The 20,435-nt window shown below is 39.1% G+C and overlaps 1 protein-coding gene across 2 annotated transcripts in view; it reads left to right on the top strand.

Annotated features, from left to right (window-relative positions):
• Positions 1-907: 907 nt before the first annotated feature.
• Positions 908-20,435, top strand: part of RIMKLB (ribosomal modification protein rimK like family member B) — a 62,696-nt gene continuing 43,168 nt past the window's right edge. The window contains exons 1-3 of one of the 2 annotated variants that reach the window (XM_058166076.1): positions 908-1,461; positions 2,056-2,484; positions 7,481-7,700. In XM_058166076.1, coding sequence (XP_058022059.1) covers positions 7,526-7,700 — 175 coding nt within the window. In that variant the 5' untranslated portion in view covers positions 908-1,461; positions 2,056-2,484; positions 7,481-7,525. The remainder of the gene's footprint in view (positions 1,462-2,055; positions 2,485-7,480; positions 7,701-20,435) is intronic. The other variant, XM_058166077.1, reaches the window with a different exon arrangement.

The following is a 20,435-nucleotide window of genomic DNA, read 5'->3' on the forward strand; positions in this document are numbered from 1 at the left end:
GTTTGTTTTCTGCTAAAAAGGGATCCCTCTTTAATTCTTTTAGTAATTCAGGATAAGGTGGGAATTTATTAAATGGGATGTTATCTGAAGATGCATTAAGAGACTGTATTCAGCCTTCAGCTGGTTGTCAAAGACTACAGGAAAAGAGGGACTTTTTATATTCTATAAGGGAGCATGATAAGTGCACCAGCATGCCTATCGTCCCTGTCCTACTATTCCCATTTATATGTATTCATTTTACATTTATGGCTATGTTTTGATTATTTGTGCCAATTTTTTTCATGTGTCCATGTTTATGTCTAAACTGTTACTTGTTTCCTTGTACTTGTTGACAAATAAATAAATAAATAAATAATTCTGGGTCACAGTATTCCCCTCTCCCACACAGCCCATGCAGATCTCCCTATCTGCAGTCAAATTTCATTGAGCTGGCTGCTGAGCTGGCAAAGAGCGAACGGTCCCTTTCAACGAAGCTGGCTCACGAGATAGATGCAATTCACACGGTCGGGCGTGGGCGAATACCATGATATTTTTACAGAAGTCTGCAAAGTGGGTGGGGTCGACTGGGAAACGGCCACAAATTCTTAAGAGAATAAGCCCATTGAAAACTGGCAGCAGAGAAGGACAACTTGGTTGCACACTGGCTCGATTGCCCTTGTGCCTCACGTACACGCGGCCCCCTCCTTCCTTTAACGACTACAGCTGCTTCTGAGGAGACGGCACCCAATTGGGGCGGGGGAAGAGAAAGATCTCTGCGCTTTACCGCTCCCTGCGCGGGATTGGTTGGAGGAAGGGGAGGGGGCTTTCATCTAACGGGCGCGCGCGAAATGGGGCGTCCTCGAATACGCTGCGTGTGCCGACCGCGCCCCCTCCTTTTGCCGTGCGCGCGCTAGTGGCGTCTTCCGATCCCTCCCTCCGACCCTAGCAGGCTAGGCAAGCAGGCTGGCAGTAGGGCGGGCTGTCGAGATCGGAGGTGGCGGTTTCTGGGGGACTGTGAGTGCGATTCAGGCGACCGCGGGAGCCCTACGGGTGGGCAGAGGCACTGCCTCTCTCCCCTTAATCGTGGGAAAAATTAATTTCGCTGGTTCATCTATAATACCAAGGTTGGGTACGTCAGCTCCCCCTTCCATCATCAGCCTCTTGCTGACGATCTTGGTGGGGGAGAGCGCGTGGGGCTGGAGAGGCCGATTTTTCCAATTTTGATCATTATCACATCGTCGGGAAATAATTCTGATATTACCGACCGAGGTTTTAATAGTGCCACATCTGCGGGATCCATCGAGTATTTAGTCTCTGCTGAAGCGTGTCCTCTTTCCCAGTCCTTTTATGTCTCCCAACACTTATTTTATTCACACCCTTTTATAATATTCGAGGGGAGGCATTTGATTCCCCGCCTAATCTTCCTAAAATTCAGAGTCCTGTTCAGGAGGAGGAGGAGGAGACGACGGAAAGAGCAATCAGGTTAGTGATGACTTGTCGAAAGCCTTTCGACTAGAAATTGCCTCATCTTCTGTGTTCAGGAAGGGAAATGTGCATACGTATGTTATTTTAGAATTCTTTGTCTGAGTACTGATGCTTAAGTGTTAATGGTGACATGCAATCGCAGCTGTGTTAAAAATATTTCTTGCTAGTTTTATATTACAACAAAGCCTCTTCTGTTGTACATATCTTTGAGTAGAAGAAGGTAGTCTGCTGCACAGAAAATACTTTCTTGAACTGTACTGCTTTAGAATACATTTGCAATGAAATAAATATTCTTTTAAACCATGACTTTCTCCTTGCAGTTTTGCTCATGGTCAATTTGCTTTTTCTTTTTTTTCAACTTAATTTTTTTGTACTATAAGAGGGTTTTGAAGGTATGTTTTTGCTGAATGATTCAAAAGATTTTTGTCTCATTAGAGTCATATCACATATTCATGAGTTTCATTTGCTCCCTTAGGATCTTAATCAAATCTAATTTTAGATTATACATTTAAAATCACTTTTTTTCTTCAATAAGGCCTTAAATATAAAAGCTAACCTGAATTATCTTTTCTTTTTCTTCTTGTTTTCCAGATACTGGTGATGCCAGGTACAGCCTTTGTAAGGGCCCTGTTCTAAGGAAGATCCAAACAAGGCATTTGTGTACTTTGAATGCTTAGTCTTCTAAGCTTAATATTCTTTTTTCCTTTGTTTATTCTCCTTTCCATGGAAATAATTTGAGGATTAAACCTCCCAACCAAATTACTTTAGTCATCAGAACAACTGTTAGGTGTGGACCATCAGGGTACCAGGCAAAAACAATTCCCATGACACCTTTCTTTTTTTGGAGGTTCAATGACCAAATCATTCTTGAAGAGTCAAAAGGCATTGAGAGGACTTGATTATCTTCCAAGTGGGTAATAAAAGGGAGAGGAAAAAAAAGAAAGTTCCAGAAATACCTCTACTCAGAAAGGAGGGCAGAAGCAACAATTCATAAGCATTGCTGTTTTTCCCACCTTTGTGGTAAGTTATACTCTGATTATTTATTTTTTTACCCTACTCCTGTTTTAGGAAATAGTGCTAGATTAAGGAAGGGAAGGAAAGGAAAAGGGAGGAGTTTTGAGCATGGTCTTATACAATAATTTGGCATTAGGTTATGCAGTGTAGATGTTCAAATAGCTTGTGTCCTGAATAGACATCCCAACAAAAAGAAAAAACACAGAATGCAGAGGAACTTCCAACAATCCTAGAGAAAGTAAAAATGGAGTTGTTCTTTCTGATTTGTGGAATTATGGGAAAGAATTTAAAGGGTAATTAACTTCATAAGTAGCTGAAAGTAATTGGCTAAGTTTCCCTTATGGACAAGTGAGAAGAAAAAGTTTAAAAAAAAGATGTCACAGTTGGCTGAACAGTGCAGGAGAAACATTCCCTCTTCACCAGGATGTGGCGTCCTTTGCAAATAAAAGAAGTAGAGGAGGTGTATAAGTAGATTGATGCAGTCAAAAAGCATGTTTGATCACCTGGTTTCTGTGGTTATTTCTCTAAAAGGAACATAGCAGTTGATGACTGGCTAATGTTTATGTTACCTTTTTGTGAAGATATTTAATTTAAAGCTTTCATCAGTGCATAACATGTAAAAGGAGGCAGATTAATGCAAAATCGGAATTAATATTTTTAGTTCAACTAGATTTTCATTTTGTAAATTCTAAATATTTCTTTATATAGAACAGAGAACATTTTCTATAAATATGTAAGTTTTATATAGTTTGCACCAAATCTGTATTGAGTTTTTTCATCTATTGATTTTTAATGTTATTTTTTTAAAAAAGGTAGCCTTTTAAAAAGTGTTTATAAATAACAGATTAAGATTTTAAACTACTATAGCACAGATAATATTTGAAATAATCTACCACAGAAGACGACCTTTGTTATTTTTTCCATATGTGGTTCTCTCAGATTAGATAAAATATGTTCATCCTGTCATATGATAAAGGGATGCATCTACCTGATCATCTCACTGTTTCCCAAGGAATAAATATTTCAGTTGATTAAATTCTTTCCATAGAAACTTACTTCAAAGAAATAGTATGTTTAGTTAGTGTTTAACTCTATCAAGATACCATGCTTGTAGTTGTGGGAAAAATAGGAAGAAGTATTAGATAGGTTGCTGCTTTGACTTTTTATAAAAATAAGGGGAAAATAAAAATGAACAAAGGCAATATAATTATATCTATCTTACAGATAAAAATAGCCTTAAACATGTAATATTTAAACAGGCAGGTTTCTTTTAATGGGTTAATTATATATTGTATGATACTGCGCAAAAAGGATTGGATTGCAAAAAATACTGGTCATCTGAATATTGAGGAACTATTGGATCCATGTTCCAAATTATTATTGTACTATACACAGAATTTATACTATATATGCTTGATCACATCCTTATAATCTAAATTCTTGATTTGAGACTATGTCTGGATTTTAATTCCCACAATTATATATAAGGAACACTGACAAATATAGGACAGAATTCCATTCTGTCATGATGGGGCATACATTGAGTACTACTTTTATAGGAATTAGCAAAATATTAACATTAATATTTGAAAGTCATTGAGTAACAGGAGCCCATTCCTACAGGCTGGAAAATATGGCAAAAGTAACATCTTCAATTTTATTCTTATTTATATTTCATATTTTAAGATATTAAAACCTTTGTTTCATGGATTGGCAATCTGTAAAGGGGTCCTTTCATATAATTTTGTGCAATGTCAAGTGAACATTACTCAAAAATGAAATTTATTTTGCATTTTTAAAATTAAAAATCTGAAATCTTGTTCTCTTACACAAACAGATTTTGTGAAATTTAGGTGCCTAGATTGTGACTGTCATTAATTTTTAATTTGACAGGTAACACTTTTTCTGTGTTTGTTTTTTTATACAATGCAGCAAGCATACTAGAAATGGTAACTCCAAACATACTTTGTATGTGACCCTGAACCTCTTATTTATATTCTCCCACACTGAAAAATATCTCTGGAGTAATAATGGCAGATTTTTAAAAATAAACAACTAAATGACTTTCCACCAACTCAATAAAAGAATGTGGTATTCTTTTGACAAGCTTAGCACATCTAAAAAAGTGAAACTGCCCAAAGCAACTCAGAAGATTTTTCCAATCTAATTCTTAATGGCATTATTAACTTCCAAACTGCACACTACATCAGATTACTTAAAAATGTTTTTAATAAAAAATGTAGTCCCTATTCACTCAAAGATTATCCACAACTTTTGTACAGTTCTCCCTCCTCCCAAAAAGGCGAAATCTGAATCCTGGAATTTAGCCTGTTATAAACATCAAAACAAATAAATTGATTTTAACACAACAGATTCAAAGAAGATATCTCAAGGAAGCAAAAATAACAGCCAGTAAAGTTGCAATATGGAGTATATAAGTAATTAGGTCTAGTGGCTGAGGTGGATCAGTTGCTGAACCAGAGATGTTTGTAAAATGTTGTAAATAGAATAATGGCAGAACAAATGGGAGAATGATTTATGTATAAGTAAGCCAAGAAAAAAAAAAGAAAGCTTTGTCACTTGCCTTCATTTTTCTATCCTACACGAGGAGTATGTAGGTTCCATTACTTGTCTCAATAAACACGTAGTTGATGAAAATGAGAGCTGAATTGATAACTTCAGAATTATACCAAATATGTATTCAATGTATGCAGTTACCCACTACTTTATAACACACATATTATTTTTATTTAAAATATTGATTATAGTAGTAAAAACTAATACACATTTAAATTTAAAGAGAAAGGAATAGGAAGGAAGAATAAAGTGAAGAAAAAGCAAAGTGGGAATATAATGAAAAAGAATATACATACTATATACCATATTTTTTGGTGTATAAGGCACACCTTTTTACTCCCAAAAAGAGGGTGAAAATCTGAGTGCATCTTATATGCCGAATGTAGCCCCATCCACCCACCGCCCCCCACCCTTTGGAGGTTGTCGGCCTCTGTGCATCGCATTTTCCGGCGGTTTCAGGCGGCAGGGATCCTCACATTAGGATGCTGCTTGGAACTGGCCTAAAACCCCTGCTGCTGCGTTTTCATGACATGCGGCTCTGCGAATTGCATTGGGGAGGAAAATGGGATGCATGGAGGTGATGCTCTTGCGAAGCAGGAACTTCTGCACGAGAGTGTAAGGTTAGGTGGCTCGCCATCCGGCCTGCCCCTTCCCCAGATGACCCAGGCTGAGGGCAGTTGGCTTCTGCTCCTGGCCGGGAGGTAGGTCTGGCAGATCTGGCCAGGAGGAAAGAGAAGTTTTTGGGTGGCAGCACCTTGCCTTATACCTCCTGCGCAGCGTCCAGCAAGCCACCAGTTCTTTGAAGTTGCAAGACTGATTTCATGAGGACACACGGCTGTGCGAATTGCATCGGGAAGAAAAACGCGATGCATGGAGGCAATGTTCAGCGCTTCTGCGCGAGAGGTGTAAGGCTAGGTGGCTCGCCATCCGGCCTGCCCCTTCCCCAGACGACCCAGGCTGAGGGCAGTCGGCTTCTGCTCTTGTCCAGGAGGCAGATCTGGCCAGGAGGAAAGAGAAAGTGAGACTGTGGAAAAGGAGGAGGAGGGCGCTAATTCTGGTGGCTTGCTGGATGCTACGCAGGAGGTGTAAGGCAAGGCGGTGCCACCCAAAAACTTGCCGCAATCTCTGCTGCCTGGAACCTCCCGAAAATGCGATGCTCTTTCTTTGCCTCTGCATACTCCATTTTTGGAACTGGGGAGGCAGCGGAGATCTCCAGGCATCGGAGATCGTGGCAACAGTGTTTTTGGGTGGCAGTGCCTTGCCTTTTGCCTCCTGCACAGCACCTGCTTCGCCAAGCAAGTCCCGACCTCTGCGCTTCCCCAGGCCGCTCCCGTTATCAAAATCCGAATGGAAGTGATCCTGATGCTGGTAAGCAGAGGCAGAATTCTTTTTTTCTTGTTTTCCTCCCCCAAAATTAAGGTGCATCTTATACTCTGGTGCGTCTTATACACCAAAAATATAGTATATGATTTCCAATATTCATCACAAGTATAAACAAATGTAGTGGCTTTCCATTTCTATCAAGGCTACAAACATACATCTTCATCCCATATCCTCTCCCTTATCCATAAAAGATCAACTTTTCAATCAATTCATCAGCCAAAAGTCTATAAAGTGTTGGACAATTTTCAAAAGTGATTAGAAAATGAGGTTTGTAAAGTTAGTATGTTTAAAAACTGCCAGTGTTGCAAACAAGAATGCTGATCCCTTCATTTCCCAGCACTCAGAAGCACAAAAAACCACTGTCCTGCGGTTTCCTCGCATGAAGCAGCCATCTGGAACATATGGGTGCTGTCTCATCTTAATCCAGAGAAGTTCCAAGAAACCAGTTGACTCACCAGTGTCTTGATCTATTTTGTGGTCATTTCCGCCTTTGCAGAGCTGTTTTTGGTTTGCCATTATCTCCCCTGGAAATCCTCTATCTCAAACATATGGTTTGGGGCACTAATAAGAAATAAATAGATAAAAATATAGAAAATGCTAAATAATAAAGATAGGAGCCAAGGTAAAACCACACAATCAGCATAATCAAGATATGGGCTGAACCATGCACCCTAGGCTCACAGATCTGCTGTATTACTTCTCCTCCAAAAGGAATTCTATTGGATGGGTAGAGATGTCATTTTTGAATCTCAATAATTTTCCCGTAAGATTCAAGTACCTTTCTTGTTCCTTATTTCTTAAATTTTCTTCAACAGGTAATCCTGTTATCCTGATTTCAATAAAACGGTACTGAAAAATAAAAATACTTAAATGGTTTCCATCATTTTAATTAAAAGTATTTTTTCTTTGTCCCTTCTCAGCTCCAATTTGAGCAAGAAATAGGTGGAGCATTAGTTTTTACCAAATTTTACAAGAAAATGAATTGTCATTTGGAATGGTTTATATGTAAATGTGAGCTAAGTTTCTTACTTATATTTTTTAGATATTGCTTTCAAAGGATACCTAAAGTCTGCAGAACTACTTCAAGATGTGTAGCTCTGTTATTCCCAGGCTCTGGTTTTTAACAGATCGACGTATCCGAGAAGATTATCCTCAGCAGGAAATTCTAAGGGCACTTAAAGCCAAATGTTGTGAAGAGGATCTAGACTTCCGAGCTTTGCTGATGGATGAAGTAGTCTTGACCATTGAACAAGGAAATCTAGGTAATAATATTATATAGAAGATATAAATTGATGACTATTAGTAGAGTATGGAGAAGAATGCTTGTAACTCAGGGTTGAAATGTTGAAATGTCCTTGGTGCTCTCTGACCTTGCATGTTTTCTTGCAGATGTTTCATTATCCAAACTAGGCAACATCATTGGTGCTAGTCCGAGTATGGAGATCTCAGAAATGATTGTATTTGGTCAGCCTGGCATTGTCTCTTGTTTTTTTTTTTTAAATGAAGCAAATTAATAATTAAAATGGTAGCCACATCATAGCAGAACCCAAAGGGGATTATAACAGTCCCAAGGGGGTGGGGTGTCAACCTACAGTGCTATGTAATATAAATGTGTCACCAGCTCTGTTCTGGCACTGAACATTGTTCCGTATTACATGGCATATTTCTATTGTGCTGTACCATCAATATATTTCAACTGCGGTGAAAAGCTTCCTACTACAGTCTTCCCTACTCTAAACCCACCTGATTTTTGGACTAATTCCCAGAATTCTCAGTATTCGTTAGATTGGCTGGGAGTAGCTCAATGAAATGAAATGATTGTTTTTTAATTTTAGTTTTTTTTCCCCAAATGAAAGCTATGTCATCATCAAAATGTTCAAATTCTGAAAAAAGTGAATTGATTTCTGAGTCAATTTCCCACGAGAAATTTGCAGAGAGATAATACATATATTAATATCCATCAAAAAATTATTAATTACGATTTATTTCATTTTTTGCAATTTGTATCCATTATAATCATCTGGTTTACAGATTTCACAAGAACATAATACAGATAAAACACTTGTGTTAAGAATAAAATAGTTCAAAATTATTATAAATATATAATGTATGCCCACAATAAAAGAAAATAAATTTCAGAAAATATCCAAAAAATAATAGAACAATATTAATGGTATACTTCAGTCTTCATTAGAAATAATAGAGGTAGTTCTTTTAATGGTCATATTCAACTGTTTGAAATTAAAACACTGCTGAATGAATGAATGAATGAATGAATGCCCTTGCTTGAAGTTACAGCAGTTGTTGCACTGTCATGGTCACATAATAAAAATTCAGGCACTTAAAACTGCAGGGGTGCTCCAATTCTCTACCTGCTTATCTCTTCCAGATTTAGGCTGTCCTGAACAGCAGCACTAGGCAGCCCTCTATATCAGCCCTAGCCCTGCTACTGCCACTCAAATGCCACGTCACTGTATTCTTCAAGGTGTGCACGCTTTGGTGAATGGCACAATTGCCCTCACTGCCCAGTACTCCTGAGGTTTTGCTTTGTTCTTCCCACTTTCATGTGTTTTTCTCCTCCTGTTAAGTGGCTGCAATGACCTGTCTGAGGCAGCTCTCAGAGCCTCTTCATGACTTTGGAAACCTCCAAAAGCCATATGTGATTTTTAGAAACCCCCATAAGCCTGCATGAACAGGGCCCATTCTTTGGAAACTTCTGGAAGCCCAGTTTGACTTTGGAAGCCTCTGGAAGCCCCACATAAAAAGGCTCTTTTCTTGAGCTTTTGGAGGCTTCTGAACTCATACAGGACTTTCAGAGCCTTCCAAAGAACAGATCCTGTTCATGTAGGGCTTCCAGAGGCTTCTGAACTCAGGGATCTTCTGAAGTCATTTGCAAACAGGTTCTATTCTTCAGAAGCTTCAGGAAGTCCCATTTGACTTCAGAAGTCTCCAGAAGTCACACAGAAATTTGGAAGCCTCTGGAAGTCCCGCACCGACGGGCTTCTAAAGAATTGGACAATAAGTCAACCCCCTCTTCTTTGTGAGAGCCTTTTAATTAACTGAAAAGCAGGTATCATGTCCAATATTTTCTTGAAAATCTCTAGTGATGGAGTACCTACAACTGAAGGAACTTTGTTCCATTGGTTAATTTTCTCATTGTCAGGTAATTTTTCCTTAGTTCCAGATTGGATCTCTCTTTAATAAGTTTTTACCCGTTGCTTCTTGTCCTGCCCTTTGGTGCTTTGGAGAAAAAGTCAACCCCCTCTTCTCTGACTGTCTCTCAGAGCAGTGAGAGACCACTATCATGTCACCCCTAATCCTTCTCTTTGATTGGCTCCACATACATACTTCCTTTAAACATTCATAGTATGGTTTAGCCTCCAGACCGCTTATCATCTTTCTTGTTTTTCTTCATACTCTTTTTAGGGTCTCAGGGTCTTTTTTGTATCATGGCAACCAGAACTGAATGCAGTTTTCCAAGTGTGGCCTCACTAGTGCAGTATAAAGCAATACTGTAACTTCTCCTGATTTTGATGCTGTTCCTCTGTTGATGCAACCTAGGGCTGTATTGGCTTTCTTTGGCAGCTGCAACACTGCTAACTCAGCACTTAAATGGTGGGCCACTAGAACACCCCTCAGTTACTACTGTTGAGCCAATATTGCCTATTCTATACCTGTGCATTTGGTTTTTCTTGCCTAAGTGCGGGATCTTACTTTTCTCATCACTGAACTACATCTTGTTGGATAGGGCTCAATGCTGAAGTTTGTCAAGATCCTTCTGAACCTGGTCAATCTTCCAAAGTGTTAGCAATTCCCCCCAACTTGGTGTCATCTGCAAATTTAATGAGTTCCCCTTTTATCTAGATCTTTTATGAAGAAATTGAAGAGCACTGGGCCAGGACAGAACTTTGAGGTATCCCACTGCATGCATCCCTCCATGTACATGTAGTTCTGTTAAGAACTACACATTGACTGCAGTTAGTCAGCTAATTGTAAATCCATCTAGTAGTGGTACTGTCTGTCCAACATTGTTCTATCTTATGAAGAAGTAGGATTATTAAATGCCTTAACTAGTCTAAATATAATACAGGTAGTCCTCGACTTACAACAGTTCATTTAGTGACCGTTCAAAGTTAGAGCAGCACTGAAAAAGTGACTCAAGCAATTTTTACACTTATGACCGTTGCAGCCTTCCCATGATCATGTGATTAAAAACTCAGGTGCTTGGCAACTTACTTATATTTATGACAGTTGCAGTGTCTTGGGGTCATGCAATCACCTTGTGCAACTTTCTGACAAGCAAAATCAGTGGGGAAACCAGATTCACTTAATAACTATGTTACTAACTTAATAATGGCAGTGATTCACTTAACAACTGTGGCAAGAAATATCATAAAATGGTGCAAAACTCACTTAACAAATGTCTTACTTAGCAACAGAAATTTTGGCCTCAATTGCAGTCGCAAGTTGAAGACTACCTATATATCCACATCATTTCCCTGATCCACTAATTTAGTCACTATGAAAAAAGGCAATAAGGTTGGTCACGATGGGTCAGACATGACTTCTCAACTAACAACAAAGCATGATCTATTTCTAACAAACTCACGTTGGTTCTGGAAAGCTCTGTTTATTTCTAGATGCTCACAAATGTGCCATTTTATCATCTTTTCCAGGATTTTCCCAGGTATTAAAGTGAAACTGATTGGTCTTTAGTTTCCTGGTTCCACTTTTTTTTCTGTTTTGAAGATTGGAATCATATCAGCTCTTTTCCAGTCCTCTAGTAATTCTGCCATGCTCTAGAATACCGGAAAGGTTTTGTTCAGTGGTTCCAAATTTTAAAAAAAGTTTAGAAAGAATTCTGAAAATGGATTCATTATGTTTTTTTCCTCCACATTACCAAAGTTACACTTCGTTAATCCGTTTTAGGCCCAGTACTCTTCAGTATCTTCATAAATGACTTATATGAGGTAATACTTACCAAAACTTACCAAATTTGCAGATGATACTAAACTGGCAGGAATAGCTAAAACCTTAGAAGATAGGCTCAAGATCCAGATGGATCTTGACAGACTTGAACACTGGACCCTATCTAATAAAATTAAATTCAATGTAGAGAAAAGTAAAGTCTTACACTTGGGCAAAAAAACCAAAGTACACATATAGACTGGGTGAAACCAGGCTTAATAGCAGTAACTGTGAGAGAGATCTTGGAGTCCTAGTGGACAACCAGCTAAATATGAGCCAGCTGTGTGCAGCGGCTGCCAAAAAAGCCAAGGCAATCCTAAACTGCATTAACAGAGGGATACAATCAAGATCAAGTGAGGTACTAATACCACTCTATAAAGCCTTAGTAAGATCACACCTAGAATACTGCATCCAGTTTTGGTCACCACACTATAAAAGGTTGTTGGGACTCTAGAAAAAGTGTATGATTAGGGGACTGGAGACTAAAACATATGAAGAATGGTTACAGGAACTGGGGATGGCTAGTCTAGTGAAGAGAAGAGAAGGACCAGGGGAGACATGACAGCAGTGTTCCAATATTTGAGGGGCTGCCACAGAGAGGAAGGATCAAGCTACTTTTCAAGCCACCTGAAGGCCAGATAAGGAATAATGGATGGAAACTGATCAAGAAGAGTCAACCTAGGAATAAGGAGAAATTTTCTGACAGTGAGAACAATCAGTCAATGGAACAGCTTGCCTTTGGAAATTGGGAGCTTCAGCACTGGAGGTTTTCAAGAAGAGATTGGACTGCCATTTGTCAGAAATGATGTAGGGTCTCCTGCTTGGCTGTGGGGGGGGGGGGGAGAAGTTGGACTAGATTACAAAATCCCTTCCAATTCTGTTAATCTGATCTAATCCCATGAAAGAGATTCTTTGTTTAAACAGTTTGAGGGAACTGTGTGTCACCTTTTAATTATCAACTGTGTCAATTGCTTGTTTAAACTAAAGACAGTATCGGGGGGGTGGGTGGGCATGCAGAATAGTAGAAACAGACTTGTTCATGTTCTCTGTGTCTCAAGTATGCTTCTGACTAAAATCTTGCCAAAAGAAAAAATTTCCATTCTCTGTCAGCTACTCCCATTCTGGATTGTTACTGAAAATAGGAAGATGTCAAAATAGTGAGACTTCTAAAAATGTTCTATCATACCTACTCAGGTACAAAGCTAAGAGATACTGCTAGCAATATGCTTGTTTCCCAGGTATTTGGTCTAGAAATGTGGCTTTCAGTTGCCATTTGTAAGCAAATGGGGATAGTAAAATTATAGCTGTTGAAACAAATGTCTTTTTGTTCATTTCTTGTGGAATATCCCATGGTAATGTCTTTATATTAAGATGATGTTTTTCATCAGTTAACAATTATGTTTGTGTACCTTTATATTTTGATGGTGTGCTAATGCACTTCTAGGCAATAAATTAGCATTTGATTCTATTCCCCTTCCTATTTATAGTAGTAGCACTTAGACTTACATACCACTTTACAATCATTTACAACCCTCTCTAAGCGGTTTATAGTCAGCATATTGCCCCCAACAATTTGGATCCTCATTTTACCAACCTCGGAAGGATGAAAGGCTAAGTCAACCTTGAGCCTAGTGGGATTTGAACTGCCAAATTGCAGGCAGCCGGCAGTCAACAGAAGTAGCTGCAGTACTGCACTCTAACCACTGCGCCTCCGAGGCTCTTTATGCACACATTTAGATGGTTTGAGACAGTGCTTTTGTTTAGTTATTTTCTTACAGGAAGCTCTATCTTTAACCCTTTTTAATGTGTTAACTTTTCTTCATATTTTCATTTTAGACACTATGATTCTAAGGTGGCCTTAAAATAAAGTTTCCTTTAAGGAGCTTGATCATACATGTGCCAATCTTTCAGAGACCAGGAGATGCTTAAACTAAACAATTGTGTGCTCACAAATCTGCTGCTTGATTATCTTTTCCAGATTTTCCCAAATATTGATATCAATCTGATTTCCTGGCCCCATTTTCCCCTTTTAATAAATTGGAACCACATAAGCTCTTTTCCAGTCTTCTGATAGTTCTCCTATGCTACAGGAGCTTTGAAATGTTGCATTCCATTGTTCTGAGATCACATTTGCCAGCTCCTTTGGAACACTGGGATATAAATCGTCTGATCCAGGTGATCTGTACTCACCTAAGGTAGATAGTTATTCTCTTACCAATTCCTTGCCTATTTTAACTTGCAATTCTGTCTCTCTCGGTGTTTGCTTTTAATACATTGGGCTATTTCTTCTTTTGCGTAGATGCAAAGAAGGAATTAGTTTAGGTTTTTTTTAGTTTACTTTATTGTCATTGCACCTCATACAATGAAATTAAATGCCATCTTCAGTGTATATTATAACTATAAAAATAAAACAAACACACATCCTTCACATTCTATAAAATTGAATTGAAAATCCAATATTGCATTAATATTGCACTATACAGTAGAATTCAGTATAGTTATTGACCTGGGATAGAAGCTGTTTTTCAGCCTACTTGTCCGTGTTTTTATTATCCTGTACCATCTGCCAGATAGTAATAGTTAAAAAAAAGGCTGCCCAAGATGATATGGATCTTAAAGAATGTTTTGAACTTTCTTAAGGCACCGGGAGCTATAAAGCTCTTTCAAAGAGGGGAGAGGGCAACCAATGATCCTCTGGGCAATGATTCTGGAGTGCTATCCTATCTGCCACTGTGCAGCTCTCTATGGCGCAGCAGAAGGTCACCAGCAGTTTTTCATTCAGTTGTTTCCTGAGAAGTCTCAGGTAGTATAATCTCTGCTATGCCCTTTTGACCAGTGCTACAATGTGAGAGCCCCAGGTCAGGTCCTCTTTTATGCTAACACCTAGAAACTTAAAACTGGCCATTTGCTCCACTTGGTCTCCATTGATAAGCAAGGGCTGGATGTCTGACCTATTCCTTCTATAGTCCGCTATAAGATCCTTGGTCTTATTGGTGTTAAGGACCAAGTTACTGTCTCCACACCATGAAAGCAACTGGTCCCCCTCATCTCGATGGGCAGACTCTTCCCCCCCGGAGATGAGTCTCACCACTGTTGTATCCTCTGCAAATTTAGTAATAGTATTACTAGTGTGAGTGGGAATGCAGTCATGCACATAAGAGTATAGAGTAAGGGACTCAACACATAACCGTGTGGTGTACCAGTGTTAAGAATAAGGGATGAAGAGATATGATTACCTAATCTGACCCTCTGAGAGCAGCCAAACAGGAAATTCATAATCCAAAGGCAAACTGATGTTCTATCTTCCTGTTGCCTATCACTTTCTTGCCATCTGCTTCCATTAGCAGACCTATCATTTCATTGACTTTCTAATGTAAGGAACAACATTACATATTGATTTTTTTTTATTTTTTTTTGTCATTTGTTGCAAGTCTTAGTTCATTCTGGACCTTAGCTTTCCTGACTCCCTTTTTGCATAGTTTGGTTGTTTACTGGTATTCTTCTTTAGTTATCTGCTCTTCTTATCGTTGTTGCCAAATGAATTATTTTTTGCCAAGGTGTGTGTTCCATATTTGGGATATTGCCATTATCAGCTGATTTCAAGTATGCAAAAATCAATATTGGAAGAGTCATTTGTTTTTATTTCAGTCTCATTCATGTTTTAAAAATATGTACCTGTAAGGACCAGCTTCTCCCCCCCCCCTTCCTTCCAAGAAAGTATGAATTCTTGAGAACCTTGTATTTCAAAAGGAATCTTTTATTGAAAGGGATGAAAGAAAGTCAAAACTCAAAGCAAGCTCTGGGGTCCCTCAGAGCATGCAGTTCAGGATAAAGGAAATTAGGAACCCCTGCCCACCTTCTGATGTGGATTCCAGCCAATCCGCAGGTGTGAATACAAATGGCATCAGCCTCTCTGAGAAACAGATAAGAAGAGTTTCTCAGGGTCATTTTACAATCCACTGGGTCCCCCCCCCCCCCCCCCCCCCCGAGGTGTGAGATTTCTTCAGGGATTCCTGGAGCCAGGCAGTGGTTATAAATCAGGGTAAAGTTTATACAAAGAGGATCAGGCAAGAAATTGGATACATTCAGTATCATCATACAGAAGTCCAAAAGCAAGAGTGATAATATGGAGTCTTGAAAATCCTTATTTTGCAATTATACATTTACCTTTTTGTTTTTGCTTAACTATACTTCACAAGTAAATTAGAAATAACAATCTTTGTAAGCATAGTTCCCTCATGTACATCATAGCATCAGAAATTCTAAAAACAGAATTGTAGAAAAGGAAAATAATGATTTTACCTACATACAATTTTTTTTACACTTGCTTCCCAACCTCAGAATGTTCCTTTTTGGAATAGAATAGAATAGAATTTTTTATTGGCCAAGTGTGATTGGACACACAAGGAATTTGTCTTGGTGCATATGCTCTCAGTGTACATAAAAGAAAAGATACCTTCATCAAGGTACAACATTTACAACACAAATGATGGTCAATATATCAATATAAATCATAAGGGTTACCAGCAACAAAGTTACAGTCATACAGTCATAAGTGGAAAGAGATTGGTGATGGGAACAATGAGAAGATTAATAGTAGTGCAGATTTAATAAATAATTTGACATGACACAGGGAATTATTTGTTTAGCAGAGTGATGGCCTTCGGAGAAAAACTGTTCTTGTGTCTAGTTGTTCTGGTGTGCAGTGCTCTATAGCGTCGTTTTGAGGGTAGGAGTTGAAACAGTTTATGTCCAGGATGTGAGTGATCTGTAAATATTTTCATGGCCCTCTTCTTGATTCGTGCAGTACTACCACCACTTCTACGGTTTTGAGTGTGTTCAGTTCCAGATTATTTCGGTCGCACCACAAGACTAGTCGTTCAACCTCTCGTCTATATGCGGATTCGTCATTGTCTCGAATGAGACCAATCACTGTTGTGTCATCTGCAAACTCCAGTAATTTAACAGATGGATCGTTGGAGATGCAGTCATTGGTATACAGAGAGAAGAGAAGTGGGGAGAGCACACAGCCTTGGGGGGGGGGGCTGTGCTAATTGTACAGGTATCTGATGTGATCTTGCTTAGCTTCACCTGCTGCTTCCTGTTTGTTAGGAAGTAGCTGGTTTGTTACCTGTAGCTGGTTTAGCTTAGTTAGAAGAGTGTCTGGAATGATGGTATTGAATGCTGAACTAAAGTCTACAAAGAGGACCCTTGCATAGGTCTTTGGAGACTCAAGATGTTGTAGGATGTAGTGCAGAGCCATATTAACAGCATCATCTGTTGATCTATTTGCTCGGTATGCAAATTGCAAGGGGTCTAACAGCGGATCCTTGATGGTTTTCAAGTAGGAAAGCACTAGCCTTTCAAAGGTTTTCATGACTACAGATGTTAAAGATGTCTGTAGTCATTCAGTTCCTTGATGGTGGGCTTCTTCGGCACTGGGATGATGGTAGAGTGTTTGAAGCAAGAAGGAACATAGCACATCTCTAGTGATTTATTGAAAATATGGGTGAAGATGGGTGCCAATTGGTCAGCACAGACTTTTAAGCAAGAAGGAGTTATCTTGTCTGGGTCTGGAGCTTTTCCTGGCTTTGGTCTGTGAAATAGGTCCTGCACTTCCTTTTCTGTGATCACTAGGTGTTGTGAACCCAATGGGATGGGGTCAGTTGTAGGAGCTTGGCTGTTGTTGGTGTGTCTGAGATGGGGGTTGTGGAGATAGGTGGCTGTAGTTTCCTTTCAAACTTGCAGTTGTCACAGAATTTGTAAATTACCTTTAAATCTTGATACCAGTTGATGTTAATATATAGGCATAAGCCTCCTCCTTTCTTTTTACCAGATGTTTCTGTAATTCTGTCTGATCGTTCAATCTGAAACCCTGGAATGTTCAGGCTGCTATCTTCAATTGATTCATTTAACCAGGTTTCAGAGAAGCATAGGATTGCTGAATTGCGAAAATCAGAATAATATTTGTTTAAGAGGAGTATTTCATCCATCTTATTTGCAAGTGAACGTACATTTGTTAGGAAAATTGAAGGCAGAGGAGTTTTAATGCAATTTCTTAATCTGTTTAAGATCCCAGCCCGTTTACCTCTCCGCCATTTATCTCTCCGCTGCTTCCGTCTGGTTTTTTTTGGTAATCCATGGCTCTGGGGGAATTGCCTCCTCCTGTGTTAGAATCTCCTCCGTGTTTGTAAAGACTGGGGGGGGGGGGGTGGGGTCAAAGAAAGCTGCTCCTTAAAGAAATGTTGCTTAATTTTTAGCAGATGGTCTCGTGAATAGGAAACCCGTAGTGAGTCACAGAGAACAATTAGAAATAAAGAAACCATTAGAGAGCATTTCGCTGAGGCAGCCTTCGTCGGCGCCATCTTGGGATTAATTAATAATTGTACCAATTAATAATTAATTAATTATAATTATAATATATAATATAATATATATATTATTATTATATATTTAATAATAATTAATCTTGGGGATTAATTAATAATTGTACCAATTATTCTTAATAAGAATGGTTCTTTGGTGTAAAACAACAAGATTCCTCATCCCCAGTTTTACTTGGGGAAATAAAAAAAAAGAGTTTAGACAAACATAAAATTGGAGAAAACAAAAAAGTAGAGATTGTAACAGTCTCCACATACAGCATCATGTAGAATCAATTAAAAATAACTATGCCAACTATTTAAGATAATACAGTAATATGACTTACTCCTATGTTTAACAACTATCCCAATTTCAAATTATACTAGCTCTTTGAAATATATAATGACATTAACTATCCTAAAGAATTTGTTGATATTTTAGAAAATCCAAGGAGGAGCAGGGGAGACTTGTCCAAAAGTCAATAAAAGTTGAAATACTAAGAAGGGCAATAGAAGGTGGTTAGATACAGAATACTTCTTAATATTGATGGCGCATACCTTGGCTCATATTTAATTGGTTGTCCACTGAGACTCTAAGATCCCTCTCACAGTTACTACTTTTAAGCCTGGTTTCACCTAGTCTATATGTGTACTTTTGTTTTTTGGAAATCAATTGTTCATAGTAGTTCAGCTAGCATAATATTAAAATGTCTTAAAAAGCATTTCAGTCATAGTTCTAAAAGTAAAATGCTGAAGAGGAGAGCCTCTTCCAATTCTCCCAATAGAAAATTATTTTTTCTATTGGAAGTGTGGCTGTGGTGCAAAATCTTCCTTTCTACCTTCACAAGGTCCTTATATACATACCCTATTTTTCAGAGTATAAGATACACTTTTTTCCCCCATAAAAGGGAGTGAAAATTTGGGTGCGTCTTATACACCGCATGTAGCCCTGCCCACTTGCTGGCCCCCTGGAAAATGGGGCACACGGAGGTGGCAATAGGCTATGGCAATCCCTGCAGCCTGAAACAGCTGCAGGGATTTCAGGTTCTGGTGCGCTGGCCAGCTAGTCTTCATATGTGCCAAAACCGGAAGAGCAACTACTTGGCATGTGCATGTTTACCAGGCAGGTCTTCCGGTTTCCGGCACAGACACATGCACACTCCCTTTTTGGCACTCAGTGCCGAAAAGGTTCACTAACATTGGTATAGGGTCTCCTGCTTGAACGGGGTTGTACTAGAAGATCTCCAAGGTCCCCTCCAACCCTATGTTCTATGTTTATCATCATCAGTTGTCTATCCACTGCAGGAGGGAGGCTTCTTCCATGTTTTCAACCAATACGGTCCTGAGCTTTCTTTTGCCATTTGGGCCCGCAATACTTGCTGATGTCATTGCTCCATCTTGTTTTAGGTCCTTTTCGTGGATACTTTTTATCAAGTGGGATCCAATCTATGACTGCCTTAGTCCACCTGCCGTCAGTTCTTCTTGCTGTGTGACCCTCCCATTTCCATTTCAATTCTTTAATCTCTTGATGATATCATATACTTTTGTTTATTCTGTAATCCATGTGTGGGTCTTTTATCTTGTCTAGTAATGCTGTACATGTATCTTTCCGTGGCTCTTTGCACCACTTTTAGCTTTTGTATCAGTTGTGAGGTTAATGTTCATGTTTCACTGGCATATGTTAGGAGTAGGTAGCATATGTTGTTCAAAAACTTTTCAGGCATAGGGTGAGATTGTTCTGGAAAATTATGCTTAGCTTGCCGATCATAAGTGATCCATTGTGCTATAGACACTCCTGAACCCTGCCTGCTCCTTTGTCTGTACATCATTTAATATTCTCAATATTCTTTTTGCTATTATCTTAGTGAAAACCTTGTAAAGTGACTGAAAGATACTGGGTAATAGTTCTTTAAATCATCTTGGGCCCTTTCTCTAAAAATTGCTTTAGCATGTTTCCATGCATTATTTTTTCTTCTCTGAGGCATCTCGAGTATAGTTTTGCTATACTTGTATTTTATGTAAACTGGCCACCAGCTTACAGCATTTCAACCGTAACAGTCATTTCCTGAAGCTTTGCCATTTTTTTATTGATTTTATGCCACTTGATACTTCCTTCACTAAGATACCTGGCATTTCCTCTTTCAAGTCCAAAGGGAGCCTGATTTAACTTGGTGATTTTTCACACCCTCTGTCTTTGGGCAGGTCTTCCCGCTGCCATGTATAGTTGCCCTAAGGCAGGGCTGTCAAACTTGCGGCCTGCCAGCTGGATGCATCATGCACTGACCACACCCATGCCAGTTTAGCAAAGGGGAAAAAAAGTCACGATATGTCACATGATGCTGCTGTGGCAACGTCAGTTTCACACCCCTGCCCTAGGGCCTCCTGGGAATGAGGGCCATTTTTGAAGTTGTATTGGCATGTGGAAGTAATAAACCATAATCTTCCACTCTGGTCCAATGCGGGTTGGCAGATGTGATTGATGTTAGTCTGGGGAACAGGCCAAATCATGGCCTGTTTGCCTTGGGAGACCCTTCTGGACATGTGTGACGACATAACCCACAATTTCATTTATCCACACAAGCCCCTTTGCCATCAAGGCCCCCATCATAGAATAAGATGTTCTCATTTGTTACTTTGGGTGACAGATTACCCTTGTCTGCCAAATTT

The sequence above is a fragment of the Ahaetulla prasina genome, chromosome 2, assembly GCF_028640845.1.
Source record: "Ahaetulla prasina isolate Xishuangbanna chromosome 2, ASM2864084v1, whole genome shotgun sequence".
Classification (NCBI taxonomy): Eukaryota; Metazoa; Chordata; class Lepidosauria; order Squamata; family Colubridae; genus Ahaetulla; species Ahaetulla prasina.